This window comes from Balaenoptera musculus, chromosome 19 (assembly GCF_009873245.2).
Source record: "Balaenoptera musculus isolate JJ_BM4_2016_0621 chromosome 19, mBalMus1.pri.v3, whole genome shotgun sequence".
Taxonomy (NCBI): domain Eukaryota; kingdom Metazoa; phylum Chordata; class Mammalia; order Artiodactyla; family Balaenopteridae; genus Balaenoptera; species Balaenoptera musculus.
In genome coordinates this window covers 11,372,293-11,395,820 of record NC_045803.1, presented here as the reverse complement: position 1 = coordinate 11,395,820, position 23,528 = coordinate 11,372,293, and the positions used below count along the sequence as shown (strand labels likewise).

General features: G+C 41.3%; 1 protein-coding gene and 1 pseudogene across 1 annotated transcript in view; both read left to right on the top strand.

Annotated features, from left to right (window-relative positions):
• Positions 1 to 600: 600 nt before the first annotated feature.
• LOC118884659 lies at positions 601 to 15,932 on the top strand (annotated as a pseudogene).
• Positions 15,933 to 23,282: 7,350 nt separating this feature from the next.
• LOC118884660 (zinc finger protein 226-like) overlaps positions 23,283 to 23,528 on the top strand; it is a 41,329-nt gene continuing 41,083 nt past the window's right edge. Inside the window, 1 exon segment of the mRNA XM_036832386.1 lies at positions 23,283 to 23,528. Within this exon segment, the coding sequence (XP_036688281.1) occupies positions 23,494 to 23,528 (35 nt within the window). The 5' untranslated portion in view covers positions 23,283 to 23,493.

The following is a 23,528-nucleotide window of genomic DNA, read 5'->3' as shown; positions in this document are numbered from 1 at the left end:
CTAGTGTTCCCTAAACAGTCATCCCCCCTTAACTTCTTTCTTTTTTATTTTAAAAAATTTTTGGCTGCGCCCTGCGGCATGCGGCATCTTATTCCCAACCAGGGATCAAACCCTTGTCAAGGCCCTGGAGTGGGAACGTCCAGTCCTAGCCACTGGACGGCCAAGGAAGTCCCCCACCCTGTTAATTTCTTGAAGATTGCATCTCCTCACTTGTTCCCTTTCCAACAATACTCCTGCCATAATTGGAGGCATTTCGACTTCAGAAAGTCGTGTCTATGGAACATTTTCGCTGGAGGACTCGGGGAAACGTAAGGCTGACTGTCAGTGTAGGAATCCGCCTTACCACCCCGGAAGTCGGGACTTGCGGGATTCTTTTCTCTCTGGCATTTTGGGAACCGTAGTCAAGGAGCTTCCCGTAGTGTTCCTGGAAAGTGAGACTCTGGATTGTTTTCCTCGGCATTCTGGGAAATGTAGTCCAGGCACTCTGTGTAGTCGCTTGCACTTCCGCTCAGGAAGGCGGATCTGACGAATTCTGGGAAGTGTAGTCCAGAAGCCCGGTGGACTCGTAGGCACTTCCGTTCCCGGAGTGGGCGGGTTGCAGGTGTGTTTTCTGTGGGCCCATGCGTCTGTTCCGCGTCTCGCTGGCCCTTGCGAGCTTCCTGGGTCTCTGCTTGGGTCGCGCAACCACCTGGCAATCGATTTAAGGGAAAAGAATCCTCGGCGGAGAACGCAGGTGCGGAGGGGCGAGGGCGGCCGTGTGCGTGCCCCTCGGTGGAGCCTCTGTGCGTTTGGGGCGTTCTCGAAACCCCAAGAGGAGACTGGCTCTGCTCGCGTATCCCCTGGATTGGGAGTTTCCGCGGCTCTCACCTCGCCCAGTCCGCCTCCCTCCACCTTCCACGTGCGCTTCCACTTACTCGCGTGGGGAGTTAATCTTCCCGTGCCTCCCGTTGCTTTTCTTTAAACTATTAGGCCCTTCCTAGTAGAATTGTTTTGGGAATTGAAAAAGGTGGTACAAATAGAAGTCTTAGTTCCTGGCACGTAGTGAATGGTGATCTCTCCTTGGTGTTAATTTCTCGAGGAGAGGTCAGGTCCCCAGGTTAGGGTCAGAAATCCAGCTTCAAGGACCCTTGCCCTTCTCTCTATCTCTGCGTGACGCTGGATAATCCCGGACCCCTTCTGACTTTTTTGGAGGGGAAGGTTCCGGATTGCTCGGGATTGCTTCTAGATTGCTCGGAGGGAGGGGAAGCTTTAACTTTTATCGGGGACGGGGACTCAATCGTGGCACTTCATAGCATTCTTTCTTTCTCCAGCGTGATTTCTCAAAAAGGACCACACGGAGGTAAAGGGAGTGACTCCTGAGCTACTGATAGCAAAACTCCACGTGAGTGGAACTTGACAGTTTTGTTTTACAATGATCTTCACATCAGTCAGAGAATGTGTAGGATGTGTAATTGGACATGAGTATTGATAATAATTAATCCTTAACTGTTAACTTAAGTAATGAGGGCTTTACACAAATAAATACATTATGTCACACCATGGCTCCGTGAAGAAATATTGCTTTTTTCCTGTTCTGAAAAATGAGCTTGAGACCTAGGGAGCTGAAAGTTATTTGCCCACAGTCACCCACCAAGTAAGAGGCTGAGCTGGGGTTGTAATTCAGGCAGTCTGAGTCCAGAGCTTGAGTTCATAATCTTTTGGATGTAATTCTCCTTGAGCTTTAGGAACTAGGTGGAATCAAGCAGTTTAGTCAGGACTTGATTGTGAGGGACCTTAAAATCAAATAAAATGGGCTTGGACTTTTCTATGCGTTTTAAAAAATATCATCAACTATTTTGTTTCACTTGTTACAAATAATATTTCTTATTCTCATAGAACTGTATCATTGTGGAACATTCAGAAATTAAAGAAATTTGAGAGAAAAAAATTTTTTAATTACTTCTTAATCCAGGGTAAAGATAGCAACAGTTAAGCTTCTAATGTATTTCTGTTTAGTGATTCTTTTTGTGTATTTGTTTATAAACATTTTACAGATTTTTTTTATCCTACCTTTCTCAGTGATTTTTCCCTTATGTGTTTTAACTATGGAAATTGGCAAACACTGACAAGAAAGAATAAACTAATGAACTTCCAAGTAATTTAATGATCAGTCTTACTATTTTCGTTATTATTGTTATTCCTGTGACTGTTTCCTGATTTTTAAGAAAGTTTTATTTTTATATAATTTTAAACCTATAGCAAAGTTGCAAAATAGTATAAGGGACTCTCCTATACTTGTTACCTAAATTCACCAATTGTTTACATTTTGCCTATCTGTTCTGTTCCTCCATCAGGAATGTACCTATATTCACTGACAGCTCATCTTAGCTTTCTGCATGAAGGAAGCCCACATACCATGAGTAATCAGGAGGTGTCTTGGTAAGAGGGATTTAGGAAAGGCTGACTATAGGATTTTAGCATCACATACTTGGTAATATGAGACTATTATACTATATATATTTTTAAAATGAATTAATTTATCTTTGGCTGCGTTGGGTCTTTGTTGCTGCACGTGGGCTTTTAGTTGCGTCAAGCGGGGGCTACTCTTTGTTGCGGTGCGCAGGCTTCTCACTGCGGTGGCTTCTCATTGCAGGGCACGGGCTCTAGGCATGTGGCTTCAGTAGTTGCGGCACGTGGGCTCAGTAGTTGTAGCTCGCAGGCTCTAGAACGCAGGCTCAGTAGTTGTGGCGCATGGGCTAAGCTGCTCTGCGGCATGTGGGATCTTCCCGGACCAGGGCTCAAACCCGTGTCCCCTGCATTGGCAGGTGGATTCTTAAACCACTGCACCACCAGGGAAGCCCCTATACTAGATATTATACTAGAGAATAGTGTTTATATATTAGATACCTATTAAGTTATTCCTAATCATAGTTAATAGGTAACAGTAGATAACGCCAGATAGCATATTAAGTAACATACTGTTATATAGTCCACATCCTGTATTTTGTTCTGTTTTTCATTGGAAGTCTTCATAACTGGTTTTCCCCTCAGTTCAAAGTCCAATTTTACACCCAGCTCACAGATACAGAGAACAGATTGGTGGTTGCCAGAGACAGGGTGTGGCGGGGGTGGGTGAAATGGATGAAAGTGGTTAAAAGGTTCAAACTGGGAATTATAGGGTAAATAAATCATGGAAATATAGTGTACATCATTATGACTCTAGTTAATAATACTGTATTGCTCATTTGAAAGTTTCTAGAAGAGTAGATCCTAAAATTTCTCCTCACACACAAAACATAAATTTGTAATTATGTATGGTGATGTATGGTGACTAGATTTATTGTGGTAATCATTTTATAACATATACAAAACTAGAATGATTATGTCGTACACCTGAAATTAATATTATAAGCCAATTATACTTCAATTTAAAAAACAATAATAAAGCTCATGCACTTGATCATTAAAAAAAAGTCCAATTTTATGCCTTGCCTTAAGGTGTATATTTGTTTACAAACATTTTACAGAATTTTTCTCATACTTTTCATAATGTTCTTCTTTGACATGGAATGATTCCACAGGTTTTGTCTTTTTTGTTCTTGATGCTTTTAGGGAGTTTAGAGGCAGGTTATTTTGGAGGACCATTTGAGGTTCATCTGATATATTCCATGTTTAGCTTCAGATTACGCATTGTTGGCAGGGATTCCACAGAAGTGGTGAAGTGTCCTCGTCACTGCAACATAGCCGGAGCCAAAGGATATCAGTTTGTCCCTATATTGGTAAACTCAGCTTTGTTTACTAGGCTAAGGTAATGTCTGTCAGATTTCTCCATTGTAAAGTTACTCTTGTTTTTCAGAATTATTGAAGTTTTCTTATGGGGAGATACATTTATTAGTGGGCATTCTACTATAAAGAGAAACTTCTCTCCCACTTATTTATTTATTCATTTAAATATAAATATTAGTATGGACTCAGGATCCATAAATTAGTATTCTAAATGACATGTAGATTAATAAACATTTATTTTTACCAGCTTGAGGTATATTGTACATATCATAGAATTCACCCACTTGAGATGTACCAATCAATGATTTTTAGTAACTTTGCTGAGTGGTGCAACCATTGCCATGATAATTTGGAACATTTTCATTTCCCCAGTTGGATTCCTTAGTTAACCCCCATTCTCTCCCCAGATACCCAGGCTACCACTAACCTACTTTCTGTCTCCATAGATTTGCCTATTCTGGACATTTCATATAAATGGAATCATACAATATGTAGACTTCTGTGTCAGTCTTCTTTTGCTTCCCCACACATTTACAAGGGTTCATCCACATTGTAGCATAATCAGGACTTCATTCCTTTTCATTGGTGCATAATATTCCATTGTATGGATATGCCACAATTTGTCTGTTCTTTCATGCATAGGCCAACATTTTGGTTGTTTCCAGATTTAGGTTATTATGACTAATGGTGCTGTGAACATTCACATGCTCATTCACAAGAAGCATCTGCATGGGTGAGCGGCGACCCAGGTCACTCTTTCATTTCTTTTTTCTGCCTTCCCAGACACTCTGCCAGGTGCAGTTCTGACCTCCCAGGATCTGTGTAACTCAGGACTGTGCCCATCCCCAGACACAGGAGGAAACATGACCATGTTCAAGGTGAGTAGGGCCCGCCTTTCTCACTTTTAAAGTTCCATTTCATTACTCAGACTGTTGCACGTTTGTCTTGGGATGACTCAAGCAGAACAAGAGACATGGGAGGGCCTGTTCTCCTCCCAGCTCTTAGGTTGTCCTTTTTGAGTTTTCATTGCATTTGTTTTTATTGTTTATTTTATGTTATTATTATTTATTTTATAGAGTGGAAAAATGACTACAAATGAACAACTCTCTCACTTCACTACTTCCCTCCTGACAAACTAGCTGTTTTTATTTTCTCTTACTCTTTTTCTCATGTGCATTCATAACTCTTTTGTATTTATGGTGTACATTTAATTTTAAATTGTAACTTCTTTCCTTTAATATTAGATAACGTTCATTTTTTTAATGGATACAACATATTTGTCATTGAATTGATGTATGTTTTTATTTTATTTTTTTGTACCCTTTTATTTATAACTGCTTCCCACCTATAGACGTTTAGATGGTTTAGGAATTTGACTGTTCTAAGCAACCCTGCAGTGACAGCTTTCCTACATTAAACCTTCGCCCCCCCAAATCAGTTCTGAAAACAGTCTGTCAGTTTTTTCTCCTTACTGTACTGTGAGCTCAGTATAGAAAGAGTACATTTGATATGTGTCATGTTGACTGTTTTCTAGGTAGAATATCCAAATACAAGCATGGCACAGCCCTAACTTGCTTTGCACAAACATATTTGGAGGTTTTCACACAGGAAGAGCTGAATTCTGTCTTCCCCAGGCCTGAGTCATGGCTTGTGTATATTTTATTTATTGGTCCTTTTTTGTTCTTTTATGTATTAACCAGTTTGACTAAAGTAGTATGTAACCTTAGCTTAAAATGTCCAGTGATACTAGATTTGCCAGTAACTTGTGTTCTGTTTCTGCATTTACTCTTTAGAGCAGCTGCATGAGGAGATTTTGTCTCATTTTCTTCTTAAACACTTGAAATATGACACACCTACTCACGATGACACAGGAAACCAAGGGTCGGGAATGCTAAGCAGTCTGCTTAAGTGAAAGATAAACAAGAAGAAAGAAAGTTCATTTGAGACCTGTGTCTTATAGTGTTGTTGTCTGGAGGGCCTTTTGAGTGATGATTTCCACAGTCAATAGATGGCGCTGCTCCTCCCCGACCCCTTTCTTGGGTTGCATCTCTTCTCTTCCTGAATCTCTCCTCTACCTGAGTACCACCGCAGGTACTCTGAGATGCCCAGCGCTCCAGGCACACAAAGACAGCAGTTAGCACAGTCGTTGTATAAAATATTTAAATTCCTCTGTGGCAAAAAGATACCTTACATGGTATTACCGGAAAAAATAGCAACCTGGGGCAAAAGTATTTACCAAACGGATTCCAAAAAAAGACAAAATCTAGAATAAAGAATCTTATACATAGGACAAAGGAAAAAATCCAGCGGAATATGAATGAGGACAGGAACAGGTATGTTAAAGAGGACAGATACAGATGGTTAATAAACATCTGGAAAGGTATTAGTATTAATTTATAATCAGATAAGTGGGAATACTAAAGCAAATTGTTCTTCCAAATCAGATTACAAAAACTGTGGGAAAATTTATAACCTGCTCTTGGCCAATATATGGAGATTCAGGGTACTTGTACTCTCTTCAAAGATTAGGGAAGTAGGAAAAAAATTGGGAAGAAAATCTGCCATTATATAATTTTATAATTTATATTTTTAATATATAATTAAAAATATAATTTTAAATATGCCTATTTTGACATTTTAATTTTCATTTAAAATTATTTATTTATTTATTTATTTATTTATTTATTTTTGACCACGTTGGGTCTTTGTTGCTGCGTGCGAGCTTTCTCTAGTTGTGGTGAGTGGGGGCTACTCTTTGTTGCAGTGCGCAGGCTTCTCATTGCAGTGGCTTCTCTTGCTGTGGAGCACGGGCTCTAGGTGCACGGGCTTCAGTAGTTGTGGCACACGGGCTCAGTAGTTGTGGCTCACGGGCTTAGTTGCTTCGCAGCATGTGGGATCTTCCCAGACCAGGGATCGAACCCGTGTCCCCTGCATTGGCAGGTAGATTCTTAACCACTGCAGCACCAGGGAAGTCCTGCAATTATTTTTAAATAATGAGGGAGATAAGATCTACAAAAATGATGTTCTTTGCAGGATGGACTATAAAGAGAAAAATATATAAAATTAAATACGCTTTATTTAGAACAGGTAGATGTAGATCATCAGTTCTCTGAAATAATACACAGCCATGAAATGGGATGAAATAGGTGTTGATAATAGGAAGGAATAATAAGAGTAATAGCAAATGTTTATCAGGCACTTACTCTGTGCTACATACTCTTCCAAATGCCATGGATATTCCCTTGTTTAATCCTTGAAAGAACTCTGTCATGTAAGGACCATTATACAGAGAGGAAACCCAGGCACATAGGCAAGCTTGTCCAAAGTCACGCAGCTAGTAAGGGTAAGGGCCACGCAGACCTTTGGGAATCATGTCAAAGTCTGCTGGATCCAGAGCGTGACACTGAATGCTGCAATTAAGAGACGTAGTGTGTGCAAGATGGGACCCCATGTCTCTAGGAAGATCCTGGAACCAACACTCTTCAGTCTGTGGAACTCAGAGAATAGAAATGTTGCTACCAGAGCCCTTTACCAAGCAAGAAGTCCTTCAATAGGAAAATCTGGCTTCCAGGAGCATGAGTAGCTTATATGCACTCTAATTCAAGTCTCGCCAGTCAGCTTCCAAGTTTGAAATTCCCCTGACCCCGTAAATTTTGCCCCAGACCCTGGATCGAGGAAACAAACTTGAGAGCCTTGCCTCCTGTCTCCTTGTTGGTTGACCTCGCCATAAAGCTTTTTCTCAAAAAAAAAAAAAAGTGTACCTTGAGGTTACATAGGGTGAACTACATAGATGTCCCACACAGGTTACTAAAAGCTTGTTAGCTTGGCAGACAATAAAGAAAAGTAGTAACTTTTCTATCACAACAGGGTTCGTGTGTGTGAGAGGAAGAAGGCCATTGCTGTCAAATACGTTTGGACTAAATTGCGAAACTCTTCTGGGGACAATTGGCAATATTCAACAAAAAGTAAAATGCATGTAGTCCAGGATATATATTTAGGGTTTTGGGAGGCTTACTTGTAAGTAGACCCAACGAGGGCACAAAATAAATACGAGGACGGTTGTCACTGCCACACTTTCGGTGAGGCTGAGGAAAATCAGTGTGTGACATTGGCAGGATGAAAGGAGAAGGTCTGGGAAGTCTACAGATTTGACTGAAGTTCCTCAGAATCTGGGCTCACTTCCCTCCCATCCTCTCCACCTTCTCAGCACTGTCCCTTTTCTTTCTTTCTTTTTTGTTTTTTAAATATTTATTTCTTTATTTGGTTGCATTGGGTCTTAGTTGTGACCGGCGGGCTCCTTAGTTGTGGCTCACTGGCTCCTTAGTTGTGGCATGCGAACTCTTAGTTATGGCATGCATGTGGGATCTAGTTCCTGGACCAGGGATCGAACCCGGGTCCCCTGCATTGGGAGCGTGGAGTCTTAACCACTGTGCTACCAGGGAAGCCCCAGCTGTCCCTTTTCAAGTGGCCATTGATTGTAAGATTGAGGCTACATGTGTTTGGTGTCGTAGGAGGTGGTGACCTTCAAGGATGTGGCTGTGACCTTCACGGAGGAGGAGCTGGGGCTGCTGGACTCCACCCAGAGGAAGCTGTACCAGGAAGTGATGCTGGAGAACTTCCGGAACCTGCTCTCAATAGGTGAGGACAGGCACCCTCTCTAACCTAATGTCAGCTCCCCAGTTTGGTTTTGTGTCCTCAGGTGTTGAAGGCTTTGGGGGTCTTGAGATGGTCACCTGCATTTGGGGACCTCACTTTTGTACCAACAATTTTTTAACGAAATAAAATAAGGTAGAAAAATACCAGGATTTGTCGGGAAGAATGGAATACATTGCAGCAAAAACTCTTGCCAATTGCATGAGTGATGTAAGAACCGATGGGAGGAGAGTTAATGAAAATAGACATTGGCAATAAATCGGTTTCTGTAATACTTATTACACATATGTGTCTGGGTCTTGAAATACTGGTATTTCTTCAAATAGGTCATGTTTTTTGTTTTTTTTTAAATACACTGGTTTTGATTCATTGATCAACATTTAATTCAGGAATCTAAATTTCCAGTAAATTGTACCTTTAGTGTGTTCCTTTTAAGTATGTGACTCTGCATGTTCACAGGGTGTCACCCCTTCAAACATGATATATTACACTTAGAAAAGGAAAAAAGGCTTTGGGTGGTGAACACAGCAACCCAAAGAGAAGGGACATCAGCTAAGAACCAGGCAGATAAGAGTCCTTGGAGATGCTCTTCTACGTGTTTTTACTTTTCTCCAGTCCTTTGCTGTCATCTGGTCCAAACTGCCAGACCCCTTCTTTCACACACCTTTGTACTGGTTGCCCTGCTCCTACCCTTCCCCTCCTATAGTCTATACTCCACGTCACAGCCAAAAGTGATGCTCAGGAAAGATTGCCATTCCTCTATTCCAAACCTTTTATGGCTTATTTTTCTTAAAGTTAAAACCTCTTCAAGTGGCTTCTGGAGTCCTCCAGGGTCCGCTCCTGGGCCCCTGCTGCCTCTCCAATTCCTCTCCTCTGCTCTTCTCTCTCGCTGCATCCCTCCCACCCCTGCCGGCCTCCCCAGTGTTCTCAGACCTGCCGGGGACGCTGTATCGCCCGTGGCTGCCCTAATAAATCAGCACAAACTTCATGGCTTAACACAACACATGTTGATCATCTTACACTTCCAGAGGTCAGAGCTGTAACGTGGTTCTCACGGGGCTGAAATCAAGGTGTCGGCACCATTGCGTTTCTCCTTGGGGGCTGTAGGGGAGAACCTGCCTTTCCAGCTGCTAGTGGTCACCCAAATCTCTTAGCCTGTGGCCGCCTTCCTGCATCTTCACAGCCAGCGACATCGCTTCTCTCTGTCCCTTGCTGTGTATTTGCACGCCCCTCTCCCGCTCTCCTTCTGCGTCCCACTTCCGCTTTGAAGGGCCCTTTTGACTGCATTGAGACCCCACCCCCACCCCATAGTAGAGGATCATCTTCCCTTTTTTTTTTTTTTTTATAACTATCTTGGCTTTTTTTTTTTTTTTTTTTTTTAAGACACCAATTGTACTTAAACATTTGTGTTTTTTTTTTTTTTTTTTATTTAATTTTTGGCTGTGTTGGGTCTTCGTTTCTGTGTGAGGGCTTTCTCTAGTTGCGGCAAGCGGGGGCCACCCTTCATCACGGTGCGCGGGCCTCTCACTATCGCGGCCTCTCTTGTTGCGGAGCACAGGCTCCTGACGCGCAGGCTCAGTAGTTGTGGCTCACGGGCCCAGCTGCTCCGCGGCATGTGGGATCTTCCCAGACCAGGGCTCGAACCCGTGTCCCCTGCATTTGCAGGCAGACTCTCAACCACTGCGCCACCAGGGAAGCCCCCATCTTCCCTTTTAAAGGCAGCTGATCAGCAGCCTCAATCCCGTCTGCAACCTTAATTCCCCTTTGCCGCGTGACCTAGCATATCCTAGCTTCCAAAAATCAGGACGTGAGTTCCTTGGGGGACAGTTACTCTGCTCACTGCCGGTACTTCTGCCTCTGAGCCCTCAACTTGCTCTCTCTCTTCCTTTTACCTCAGACCCTCCTGCTCCCTCCCTTACTGCCTTCAGGTCTCCGCTCCGTTCTAACAGCACGCGAAAGGCCTCTCTAAAATCCCATCGTCCCTGTACTCTCCTCGTTCTGCCTTTTATTGAGTCTCACAGACTTTGGTTTGCTTGCTTATCACTTCTCTCTTTGCACTGAAGTGTGATACCCAGGAGAGGGTTTTGTCTGTCCTGTTTAGTGCTCTGTCCTCAGTGCCCAGAGCAGCCTGGTATGTGGCAGTCATCTGCAAATATTTGTTGACTTAGTGAGCGTGTTGATGGATGGGACGGGAGACCCCCGTGTCTCCAAGAGTCATGGAGATAACTATTAGTCATGTGCAAACCAGAGTGAAGGAAGGAGGTTGCAGAGCATTTTTGTCTTTTGATGAATGTCTATCCGATTACTTTCATTTTTTTTCTTATTCGTTTTTTAATTTTATTTTTAATTTTATTTATTTTATTTTTCCAATTACTTTGTGTTTCAACTACTTTCTTTTTTTTCTTTTCTTTTTTAAAATTAATTTATATATATATATATATATATTTTGGCTGTGTTGGGTCTTCGTTTCTGTGTGAGGGCTTTCTCTAGTTGCAGCAAGCGGGGGCCACTCTTCGTCGCGGTGCGCGGGCCTCTCACTATCACGGCCTCTCCTGTTGCAGAGCACAGGCTCCAGATGCGCAGGCTCAGTAGTTGTGGCTCACGGGCCTAGTTGCTCCACGGCATGTGGGATCTTCCTGGACCAGGACTTGAACCCGTGTCCCCTGCACTGGCAGGCGAATCCTTAACCACTGCGCCACCAGGGAAGTCCCCCACGTTCTGTTTTCAAAGAGACAGTCCAAAAGATTCAGAAGGAACTAGTGATGGGCCCTCTTGCTTTCTTTTCACCCCAAAGGATTCTTGCCACCTTTGATTTTCTTTATTAGCACATGCTTGGTGTACCCTGGTCTCTGAGACAGCTTTTCAGCAAAACTGAGTTCTCTGTCCCTTTGATATTTCAAATAACTTACTTGGAAAAGATGTTTTCCCTGTAGGACTTGGCTTAAGCTCTCATAAAAAAGTCAAACCGAGATTCATTTATTCATTCAACATGCATTTGTAGGGTACTCACTGTACTCCAGGCATGATTCTGGACAGTGATTATAAAGTAGGGAAGTGTAAAAATGTGTTCCATGTACAAAGTGTGAAATGCTTCCCGCTTTGAAGCTGCATTGCAGTGGGAAAGAGACATATTAAACAGCAAATGATTTAGTGAGTCACGTGGGGAAAAGTGCTGTGTAGAACATAAACAGATTCAAGGAGGATGGACATTGCCAGAGGTAGACTGAGTGAGGGCAGGATTGGTTATTTTACATTAGGTGGTAAAGAGGCCTTGGTGGTGGGTTGACATTGAGCAGAGACCTAAAAGACGTGAGGAGTCACCCAGGTGTCTGTCTGAGAAGACTTCCTGGCAGAATTTAACTCCCGTTTTAGGATTGGCTTTCAGAGTTTATACCGTGACCTCACCTTCTCCCTTTCTCAGTCTCTGTCTCTGTGTAAAAGATTACCTTCCACTTTTTTACTTTTTTTCCTAGAGGTCTGAATTAATATCAGGTTTAGGACACTGTATGTTATCTGTTCAACTTGGTTTCCCTTTTGTCCTAATGGAGAAAACCTGCCAGTAGGAGCTGAAGTTCCATCCTCTGCTTTCACTGTGTTTTAGTCGGTGTGTGATTAGATATTTGCTCCCAAACCTGCAAACCATTCTAACCATTCCAGTCACCTCAACGCTGAAGTAACTTTCCAATAAAATGACCTAAGGCAGAGTTATAGAGAGGCTGTTTATCATATGTCTACTGGATCAAAGAGGAGGCAGCTTAAAGGGAGGGGAGTGAATTTCTCCTTTGAAACTTGTCAAAATTTCTTCACAAGTATTTTCTTTCTTCTTCTTCCTCTTCCTCTTCCTCCTCTTCCTCTTCTCCCTCCTCCTCCTCCTCCTTCTTCTTTTTTTTTTTTTATTGTATGGAGATTCCCTGGCACTCCAGGGGTTAGGACTCTGTGCTTTCACTGCTGAGGGCTTGGGTTCGATCCCTGGTTGGAGAACTGAGATCTCACAGCAAAAAAAAAAGCCTGTTTTGTTTTGTTTTGTTTTTAGAGCAGTTTTAGGCTCACAGCAAAATTGAGAGGAAGGTACAGAGATATCTCATATATCCCTTGCCCTCCTCACACTCACAGCCTTTAACATCATTGACATGTCCTACCAGATACAACTGATGAGCCTACATTGACACATCGTTATCATCCAGAGTCTATGCTTTACATTAGGGTTCATTCTTGGTGTTGTACGTTTTATGGATTTGGACAAATGTTTAACGCCATGTATCCATCATTATTAGTATCATACAGAGTATTTCCACTGCCCTAAAAATCTTCTCTGCTTTGCTTATTCATCCCTCCTTCCCCCTAACCCTTGGCAGTCACTGACCTTTTTACTGTCTCCATACTTTTGCCTTTTCCAGAACATCAAATAGTTGGAATCATACAGTATGTAGGCTTTTCAGATTGGCTTCTTTCTTTCTTCTTATTTAATAATATGCATTTACATTTCCTCCACATATTTTTCCTGGCTTGATAGCACATTTCATTTAGCACTGAATAATATTCCACAGTGTGGAAGGTACCACAATTATTTATCCATTCACCTATCGAAGGACAATCTTGGTTGCTTCCAAATATTGTTTACAGAAAAGTTATTGCTTTTTCCTTAAAGTTCTAGTTGATTCAGATTTTATATCTGTATAACTTTTTTGTCTACATCATTTATTAACACATATAATTACTATCCAAGATTCATGCCCGCTTTGAAATTCAATAGAAATGGCCATAGGTGAACAATTGAATCTAATTATCAATTTTTTAAGTAAGTTTTTGATGTCTAACTGCGCCTCACATAGGAAATTTGCACCAATGGGTTTTGTTATGCTTAGTGGATAGGAGACAGCTGGGCCACCTCTTGGTTTCCTTTGGCACGCAAACCAGAGCACAGACACACAATTGAAGAGACGAACTGAACATTCTCTGGATTCATTCAAGTCTCATACTCTCTCCTAAATGTGAAATTTTGACAGCACTGAGCAGAGGCCTTCAGTGTCCACATCTCTGAATTTTGTTCTTTGCAGAAGGAAAGTATCCAAAGTGAGATGGAGGACTGTTTCAGAAGCAGGACCACATGAAGAGCTTTCCTCCTGGCAGATCTGGCAACATATTGCAAGTGACTTAACCAGGTGTCAAGACTCCATGATAAAAAGTTCTGAATTCCACCAACAAGGTGACTCATCCGGCCAGGTTGGGGCAGGATTCTCTGAAACTCACACAGGCCAGAAACCTTATCAGTGTAATGAATGTACAAAATCTTTCAGTGATGTCTTCAACTTTGATCTTCATCAACAAATACACCCAGGAGAGAAGTCTCATACATGTGGTGAGTGTGGAAAAAGCTTCTGTTACAGCTCAGCACTTCGCATTCATCAGAGAGTTCACTCGGGAGAGAAACGCTATAAGTGTGATGAGTGTGGCAAGGAGTTCAGTCAGAGCTCACAGCTGCAAGCTCATCAGAAAGTCCACACCGTAGAGAAGCCATTCAGATGTGAGCAGTGTGGGAAAGGCTTCAGTCGTAGGTCAACACTTACTGTTCATTGTAAATTACACATGGGAGAGAAACCTTATAATTGTGACCAATGTGGAAGGGCCTTCATTCATGCTTCACATCTTCAGGAACATCAGAGAATCCACACTGGGGAGAAGAAACCGTTTCAAATGTGATATATGCGGTAAGAACTTCCGCCGTAGATCAGCCCTTAACAGTCATTGTATGGTCCACACTGGAGAGAAGCCATACAAATGTGAGAGTGTGTGAAAGTGTTTCACTTGTAGCTCAAATCTTCATATCCATTCAGAGGGTCCACACAGGAGAGAAACCTTATAAATGTGAGGAGTGCGGTAAGTGCTTCATTCAGCCTTCACAATTTCAGGCCCATCGGAGAATCCACACGGGAGAGGAGAGAAACCATATGTCTGTAAAGTGTGTGGTAAGGGCTTCATTTACAGTTCAAGTTTTCAAGCCATCAGGGGTCCACACAGGAGAGAAACCATACAGATGCAGTGAGTGTGGGAAGAACTTCAGGATGAAAATCCATTATCAAGTTCATCTGGTCATCCACACGGGAGAGAAACCCTATAAATGTGAGGTATGTGGGAAAGGCTTCCGTCAGAGTTCATATCTTAAATCCATCAGAAGGCCACAGCATAGAGAAACCTTACAAGTGTGAAGAGTGTGGGCAGGGCTTCAACCAGAGTTCACGACTTCAGATCCACCAGCTGATCCATTACCGGTGAGAAACCATCAAATGAAAGGAGTGGGGAGGGATGGCATTCAGTCGAGAGCAGATCTTAAAATTCACTGCAGAGAATAATCCAGCACCGGAGAGAAACCTTATAATTGTGAGGAGTGTGGGAATGTTTTAGGTCAGGCGTCTCATCTTCTGACCCATCAGAGAGTCCACAGCGGAGAAAAACCATTCAAATGTGAAGAGTGTGGGAAGAGCTTCAGTCGGAGTTCACACCTTCAAGCCCATCAAAAAGTCCACACTGGAGAAAAGCCATACAAATGTGAGGAGTGTGGGAAGGGCTTCAAGTGGAGCCTGAACCTCGACATGCATCAGAGGGTCCACACAGGAGAGAAACCATATAAGTGTGGGGAGTGTGGGAAGCACTTCAGTCAGGCCTCAAGTCTTCAGCTTCATCAGAGTGTCCACACTGGAGAGAAGCCGTACAGATGTGATGTGTGTGGTAAAGTCTTTAGTCGGTCTTCACAGCTTCAGTATCACAGGCGAGTTCACACAGGGGAGAAACCTTACCAGTGTGAGATGTGTGGTAAAAGCTTCAGTTGGCGCTCCAATCTTGTAAGTCATCACAAAATGCATACTGGGGATACATTTTATGAAAGCAGCGAGAGTGGTAAGAGCATCAAGGAACTGTCAGAGGAAAGAAGTTCTACAAAATGATGTTTTCAGAAAACTCATGTGCAACGTGAATTCTTGCAAGCATCAGGTCTCATAGGAGAGAAAGTATTTTAGGTTAGTTGGTGTTGAAGCAGTAGCTAAACAGATCCTAGTGTTCACCAGACCACACAGCAGGGACCCCTTCTGAGTGTTGCAGTAAGGGCTGCATTCAGAACTTTGACATTTATCAGATGTCACTTAGGAGATAGCACTTAGAAAGGAAAAGAGTTTGGTCTGGCCTTTAATAAAAGTGTAAGGATGAGCTAGTCAAAATTGATGTCCATGAGAATGTGTGCTCCATGAGGGCAGGGACTTGGCTGCTGAATCTACACAACCTTAACATTGAGTAGCGCTTTTAGGTGTGCTCAGTACTTGTGTTTTAAATAAACCGAAAGGGGGAAATGTATAATATATGAAAGTTGTATCCAGAGGAGGAAACCTGCAAAATAAAATTAATTCAGGACATGAACATTTGTTGAAATACTGAAAACCACTGCAGAAAACCAATCTGCAATATATTTTTTTAAAATTTATTTTTGGTTGCGTTGGGTCTTCATTGCTGCACACAGGCTTCCTCTAGTTGCGGTGAGCGGGGGTTACTCTTCATTGCGGTGCGTGGGCTTCTCATTGCGGTGGCTTCTCTTGTTGTGGAGCACGGGCTCTAGGCGTGCAGGCTTCAGTAGTTGTGGCACGCGGCTGAGTTGCTCCGCAGCATGTGGGATCTTCCCAGACCAGGGCTCAAACCCGTGTCCCCTGCATTGGCAGGCAGATTCTTAACCACTGCGCCACCAGGGAAGCCCACCAATCTTCAATATTAATATGCTATTAGCCTATTGCAACTGGCTCCTTGCCTCCCGCAGCCTCTGTTCTCAAGTTGGGTGGTTATTTGAGGCCCTGTCTAGTTTTCCAAGGACTGTGTTCAGTAGAAATTGAACTATCTTGTGATGTTTTTTCTTTTCTGATGGTACAGACTGAAAAAACATGATTAACTTTGCAACAACAGTAACTGCCTAGTATACAATTGATTTTTTTGTCTGTCAATGTTAAGGCAGGGTTTACTGTAACACTTTGAAAGTGTCACAAAAATCGTTTGTCCCTAGAAAAAAAATTTTTAGTTGACCTTGAACTTACTGATTTCTAATTCTCTGCATTTTCATCCAGACTTTGAAGTGTTTGCCTTCTAATTATTGTAGCATTTCTTCTATCAAAACTTCTCAGGTAGGGGCTATGCCATATTCTTCCCCCACATCCATGAGGCAAATACCCAGAAAACTTGTAGGAATTTGATAAAAGTTATCTAATGTATTATTGAGACAAGACTGACATTTATGTGCTTTTCCCTATTGGTAGCAGTAAAGCACGGTTTCTGGAAAGGAGTATATATCAGAATATATTAGATTGTACATCTCTTTGATCTAGAAATCATATAATTGGAAGTTATTGATTATGAGATTAAAATACCAGAAAGATGAGCACCACATCAATGATGTCACTGAATTTTTTAATGGAAATTAGTGTACAGCTGTAAGAATTTGAGTTTTGATATATTCCTATATTAATCTGAAGCCATTAAAATGATGACAGGGACTTCCCTGGTGGTGCAGTGGCTAAGAATTCGCCTGCCAATGCAGGGGACACGGGTTTGAGCCCTGATCCAGGAAGATCCCACATGCCGTGGAGCAACTAAGCCCGTGCGCCACAACTACTGAGGCTGTGCGCCACAACTACTGAGGCTGTGTGCCACAACTACTGAAGCCTATGTGCTTAGAGCCTGTGCTCTGCAACAAGAGAAGCCACTGCAATGAGAATCCCGCGCACCGCAATGAAGAGTAGCCCACACTCACTGCAACTAGAGAAAGCCCGCACGCAGCAACGAAGACCCAACGCAGCCAAAAATAAATAAATTAATTAAATAAATTTATTTAAAAAAATTATGACAGATATCATAATGGCAAGAGATACACAATATGGGCTTTGAGAGGTCACTGATTGTAGCCTTCATAGTATAATCAACCATAAATCTTTGTTAGTGTTTGTGTATGTGTGCGTGTGCACACATGTATGTGTACATGCATAAGATCATGTGTAAAGGGGTACTCTTGCAGAGTGGTTTTCCTAGGCAAGGAGCATTTTGTGGTATTTTTCCATTTTATAACTTCATGTTATATTTTTTTCATTGAATAGTGAATATTGCCAAAGCAGGAAATTATTACAATAGAATTTGAAAAAGTACTAAATAATTAATCCCTTGCAGTTAAGACCTCATAATATGATTGTTCTATATTGTCATAAGGCATATAAGATCAAAATTACGGTATGAACTCTGGAAGCCAATTTCAAAAACAAAACAATTCTCAGATTATTTTGCATACACAGAAAAATTGATGAGTTTCAACAATCGAAGCTTTATTATTTATGCTGTGCTTTAACTACAGATCCGTTATAGGGAGAGGGAAAATCCTGGAGCTAGAAACAAAAGTGGATATACCTATATTCTGGAGGTTTAAAAAAATAAAGTTTCTCTTGTTGAAAAGATGCGCATGAGGAGAGAACTCAGTGTAATAGCAGAGGACCCTCTGGATGTGGAACCCGTAAGGACAAAGCAGGTTTGGATGCCATTCCATACTCAGACCAATGGTGGTATTTTTAGTATAGTTGGTTAAAGGGCTTTATTTAGCAAGTTACAGTTGACCCTTGAACAATATGGGTTTGAAATGGGCAGGTCCACTTATATGCAGGGTTTTTTTTAATAGTAATTACTACAGTACTACATGATCTGTGGTTGGTTGAACCCATGGTTGCAGAATTGCAGATACGGAGGAACCACGGATATGGAAGTCTGACCATAAGTTATTTATATAGATCCGTCCATCCATCCATCCGTCCATCCATCTATAGAGAGAGAGGGAGGGAGTGCACATGCTAGGTATTTACAGAAGTAGATATGGAAGTGTGAGGATATACAAACACACACATGTGTATGTGGTGTATATAAGCATGTACATCCACGTTTCTATTTCAGGGCTGGAGCAAGGAAAGTATAGAATGATCCTGGAGAAAATTTGCTGTGCCAGAAAGTAGGAAAGAGTGGTGGGACATGTAAAAAGATCCAGCTTGAGGAGACTCACGCTGGATAAATCTGAGCAACTTGACCATAAAATAAATAATTATCATACAGAATATGAATAAAGAGGAAGGGAAGGAAGGGCTCTCATAATAGAATGCCAAGCCATAAATATATAGAAGGAATGGTGTAATGTAAAAATCATCATTTACAACCATCATAGTAATTATACGTTCTGGCAAGAATAATCAATGAATTATAAAACTACTGGTTGAAAGTTTATGAGGAACAGGATGCTACAAAACCCAAAATATCTCTCCACAAAGTAGTAGTAATCACAAAAGGAAATACAGTAGGTATAAATTTGGTGAACACTACCTTAGCCAAGAGATGAACATTATCAATAACAGAACAAACCAACATTTTAGATCTCTGGGATATGATGTACTGAGAAGGATGCAACGTTGCTTCAGTATTATTACTGACAGAAATAAACCAACTCTTACCACAAGGAAGCATCCAAGTTGAGAGTCTCCTATTTCACAGTTATGACCACAGGGAGCATAACTGACCAAAGGTCCCAGCTGCTGCTCTTAAATCCGTCACCACGTTTGCATAGAGGCCAGTCTTTCCCCTGATTGCTCCTAGTCAACACAGCAGGGATCCTAAGGCAGGCCATTTCTTGGAGACCAGGATTCCTCTGTCCAGTGACCTTTTTTCAAGGACTCCCTGACAGCCTTGAAGGATTTTACTTAGATTACAAGGCAGTCCAGGATGATTTACCAAATCTTTCTTCCAAATCTTCACTCAGGGACAGACTTGCACTATGAGCTGATAGTTCTGCCAGCCTTCCAGAGCTCCCTGCCATTTTCTCTCAGATGTTTTCCCTAATAAAATATTTGTTCATTAAGGTATTTCTCAGCACTTTGCCGTCTAGTTCTTGGAGGACCAGGACAAACCCCAAACGCTAGAAACATCCCTTTTTGGCTCTTTCTAGTAACCTTCCTTTCCCTATGGTAGCCACTAATTTGTAATGGTGTAGATTCACTTAGCCTATTTTGTACTTTATATAAATGGAGTCATGTAATAGGTACTATTTTGTGTTGGCTTCATTTGCTCAGCATTATATAATGACATTATCCATATGTTGGGAGTGGATAACTTTGATTCATTTTCATGGTGGATATTATTGCAGTGTGTAAACATATCAAAATCTATTAATCCCATTATGGTGGTATGGGTATTTACATTCTTGGGTCACAGTTAGTGGTGGATGTGAGCAATCTAGAACGTGCCTTGTGCACTTGTTTGAGGGATATTTCTATGGGTGGAAACAAGGGTTATAGGGTATATGTTCAACTTTGGTAGATACAGTTGACCCTTGAAGAATGCATGGGCATTAGGGATGCATCTGAGTCTTTTATTCATAGATGTTTAAAATTTTCTCTCACTTTTGGCCCATTAGTGGTGCGTTTGGATTTACAGTTTCTTAACTTTAAAATAGTCCCATTTTTTCAATTTTTTCTTCACAGTTTGTGATTTTTTTTGGTCTTGTTAAGAAATTCTTCCTACTCCAAGGCAAAAAGGCTGTTCTCTTACGTTTCTTTCCTAAGCATCATTGTTTACTTTTCAAATTTAAGTCTGCAGATCTTCTGGAATTTATATTTTGTATCCTGTGCGTAATGATTAATATTTTTCCCATATGGATATCCAGCTGACTGAGAACCAATAGTTGACCCTTGGACAACATGGGTTAAACTACACAAGTGCACTTATACGAGGATTTTTTTCAATAGTAAATACTGCACTACTACACAATCCAAGGTTGGTTGAATCCTCAGATGCAGAATTGACCGATTAGGGAGAAACCATGTACGTACAGAGGAACTGACTATAAGTTATACTTGGATTTTCAACTTAGCAGAGGGTGGCACCCCTAACGCCCTCGAACCCTAGTTCAAGGATCAACTGTATTAACAAGACTTCTTTTCCCTCTCTGCTGCAGTGTTTTCTTTTCTTTCTTTTTTCTTTTGGCCGTGCTGCGTGGCTTGCAGGATCTCAGTTCCCCGACCAGGGATTGAACCAGGGTCACCACAGTGAAAGCGCCGAATCCTAACCACTAGACCATCAGGGAACTCCTCGCAGTGTTTTCTTTTTACACGTTGTTATAATGTCTGTTTCAACATGGATTTGATGTCTATCATCTTGTCTATCCTTGAGCAAACACCAGACTATCTTATATTGTAGATTTATAGTAAGATTTAATGTGACTAATATCTTTCTTTTCATTCTTCTTTCAGATTGTCCCAGCTCTTCTTTTAGCTCTTTGCTTTTCCACATAATATTTATAAACATCTCATCAATTTCCAAGGGAAAAAATGCTGATATTTTTATTGGGGTTTCATTGAGCCTATAGATCATTTTGGGGATTACTGATATCTTTGTAATATTGAATCTTCAAGCCATGAATATCATTATTTTTAAGAATTTCTCTTGGAGAAAAATAAAAGTGGATCCCATGTAATAAAATGTGCATAAATAGACTCCAAAATATTTAAAGGACCTACATGTGAAAGATAAGTCTAGAAAGTTAATTTTTAAAAGGTAGAAATATTTTTTTTCACCTGAGGAGTTTCAGAAGCACAGATATTAAGAAATTATTGTTTTATTATCTTATATCTTATAATTAAAGATTTCTATTCCATGAAGAACACAATAGAAAAATTTTAGAAACACGTGCCCAATTAGGAAAGGATACTTGTAATTGGTAAAACTGAAAAGGTATTAATAATCAGAATATGTAATAGAAATGAGGAAGAAAAAGATAGCATCCACATTAGAAAATGGGGCAAAAGGTTTAAGTAGACATTTATAGATGAAGCTACCAAGCATTTGAAAAAAAGATCAAACTTATTAGAAATCAGAGAAATCTAACTAAAACAAGATACTACTATACATTTAATACACTAGCAAAACAGGGTGATGAGTCGTCCAAATGAAGGTAAGTGGTTGCACAAAAACCTGACACGCAACTCTTGGTAATCTGGGCTAGTGTAGCCATTCAGGAGGTCAATCTGGCTATATTATTAAAGTATACACATTTGCTATGAAATAATTTCACTCTTGGGTATGTATTCCAAAGAAATTCTCAGATACGTCTATAAACAGAAAGTAAGAAGATGTTTATTGTTATTGGCATGGCAGTTGGAAGAGTATAGGTAAAATGTGGGTGCAGAAAATGGAATTCTGTGAAACAAATTGGACGGGTGAATCTTAAAAATACACCCCTGAATGAAAGAAATAAACATCAGAATGAATTTTATGACACAATATTATTTATATAAATTGAAAATATACATAAGTGCACATTTTGCACAAGAACACACCCAAAAGAAAACACATCAAACAAATTAGAATGGTAGCTGACGGGGTAGAGAAGGGAGTGGAGGGTGCCATAGGGAACAGGAGGTGAATAAATAAAACTTTTAATTATGTTACTGTATTTCATCATACTATATCCAAGATTTCAGTTTACTTGTAGTGGAAAGAAATCCTGTGTGCTATGTTGCCTTAAGTCAAGAATAGTTCTTGGAGGATATTTTCCTGAAAGAATTTAGAACAAATTTTTGGAAAAATCTTTGTTTATACCATGGATGATCTTTTTTGGTTTTTTTTTTTTTTTGGTTTTTTTTTTGTTTGGTTTTTGTTTTGTGTGTGTGTGTGAGATCTACTTTATTTTGTTTCGTATTTCATTAATCTGCTCTTATTTTTTTCCATCTGCCTTCTTCCGTTTTATTATTCATTTATTAACTTCCTGAGATGTTTTCCGAATCAATTTTCAACTTCCTTTCTACTTTAATATATGCATTTAAGGCTCAACATTTCCCTCTATATATGTGTTAAAATCTCCAGATCCAATTATGAATTTGAATGTTTCTCTTCATGGTTCTGTCAATTTTCGCCTTATAAAGTATGAGCTGAAGTTATTAGTTTCTGATAACTTGAAAGTTTTATGACTGTGAAGTGTCCCTCCGTATGTCAAGTAATGCTTTTTTTTCCCCCTTATAGTTCACTTGGTCAAATATCAATGTCACAGATATTTTATAATTACAGAAATAACTTCAGACCTAGGATGTTGATGTCTGTCTCTAGAAAGGATTTTCACTTGCTTCTGCACGGGTTGTAAGATGCTAACAAAACACGTTCACCTTTACACAATTTCAGGGAAAGGTGTTTTGGCGTTTGGCTTCAGTCCCTGCCAAAGAAAGCCCAGTTTCCTTCTCCTCTTTTTCCAATGGTGAAACTCTTTGGGGTTTACCAGGAAGCCTCCGTGGCTGGTAATGCCTTTATGTCGCTTAGCCTCTTGAAGACGTCCAAAGTTCTGAGCTTGTACGCCTTTCAATGAACAGAATCTACACTCTTCTGAGGCCGACACAGTAGAACGTCAAGACTGTCTGAGACCTTCTCAGGGATTCCGGAAAGTGAAAACCAGGTAAGTTGGGCACTTCCGCATCAGGGGAGCGAGGCTCTGTCCGTTTTCCGCTCGAACCTTCGGGGGAAGTGTAGTGAAGGAGGGCGATACTGTAGCCGGTACACGCACACAGACAGACAGACAGACAGACACACACACACAATCCCTTGTGGGACATGTAGTCCAGAGCTCGTGCCGGCACACACACCCACACACACACCCTTGCATTCTGGGACATGTAGTCCAGAGCTCGTGCCGGTAGACACACCCGCACCCACCCTTGCATTCTGGGACATGTAGTCCAGAGCTCGTAAACTCGTGTAGTCCCATATACTGCAGCTACAGTAATGCCGCTCTGTAAACGTTTCCCCGCGGAATTCTGGGAAATGTGGTCCAGGAGCTCCGGGTTAGTCGCAGGCACTTCCGCCCCAGGAGGACAACGTAGCAGCCATCTTTTGCCTGATTATGGTGTTTCAGGTCCGCTCTTCACGACCCATTCAAGCTTCCACGACATGCGCCTAGGGCCAACATTACCAGACCTTTCATTTGGGGAGAAAGAGGAGGAGCGGCTAAAAGCGGAGGTTTGAGGGCCTAGAGTGGTGATGTACGTCCCCCGGGCGGAGCTTCTTTGCGTTTG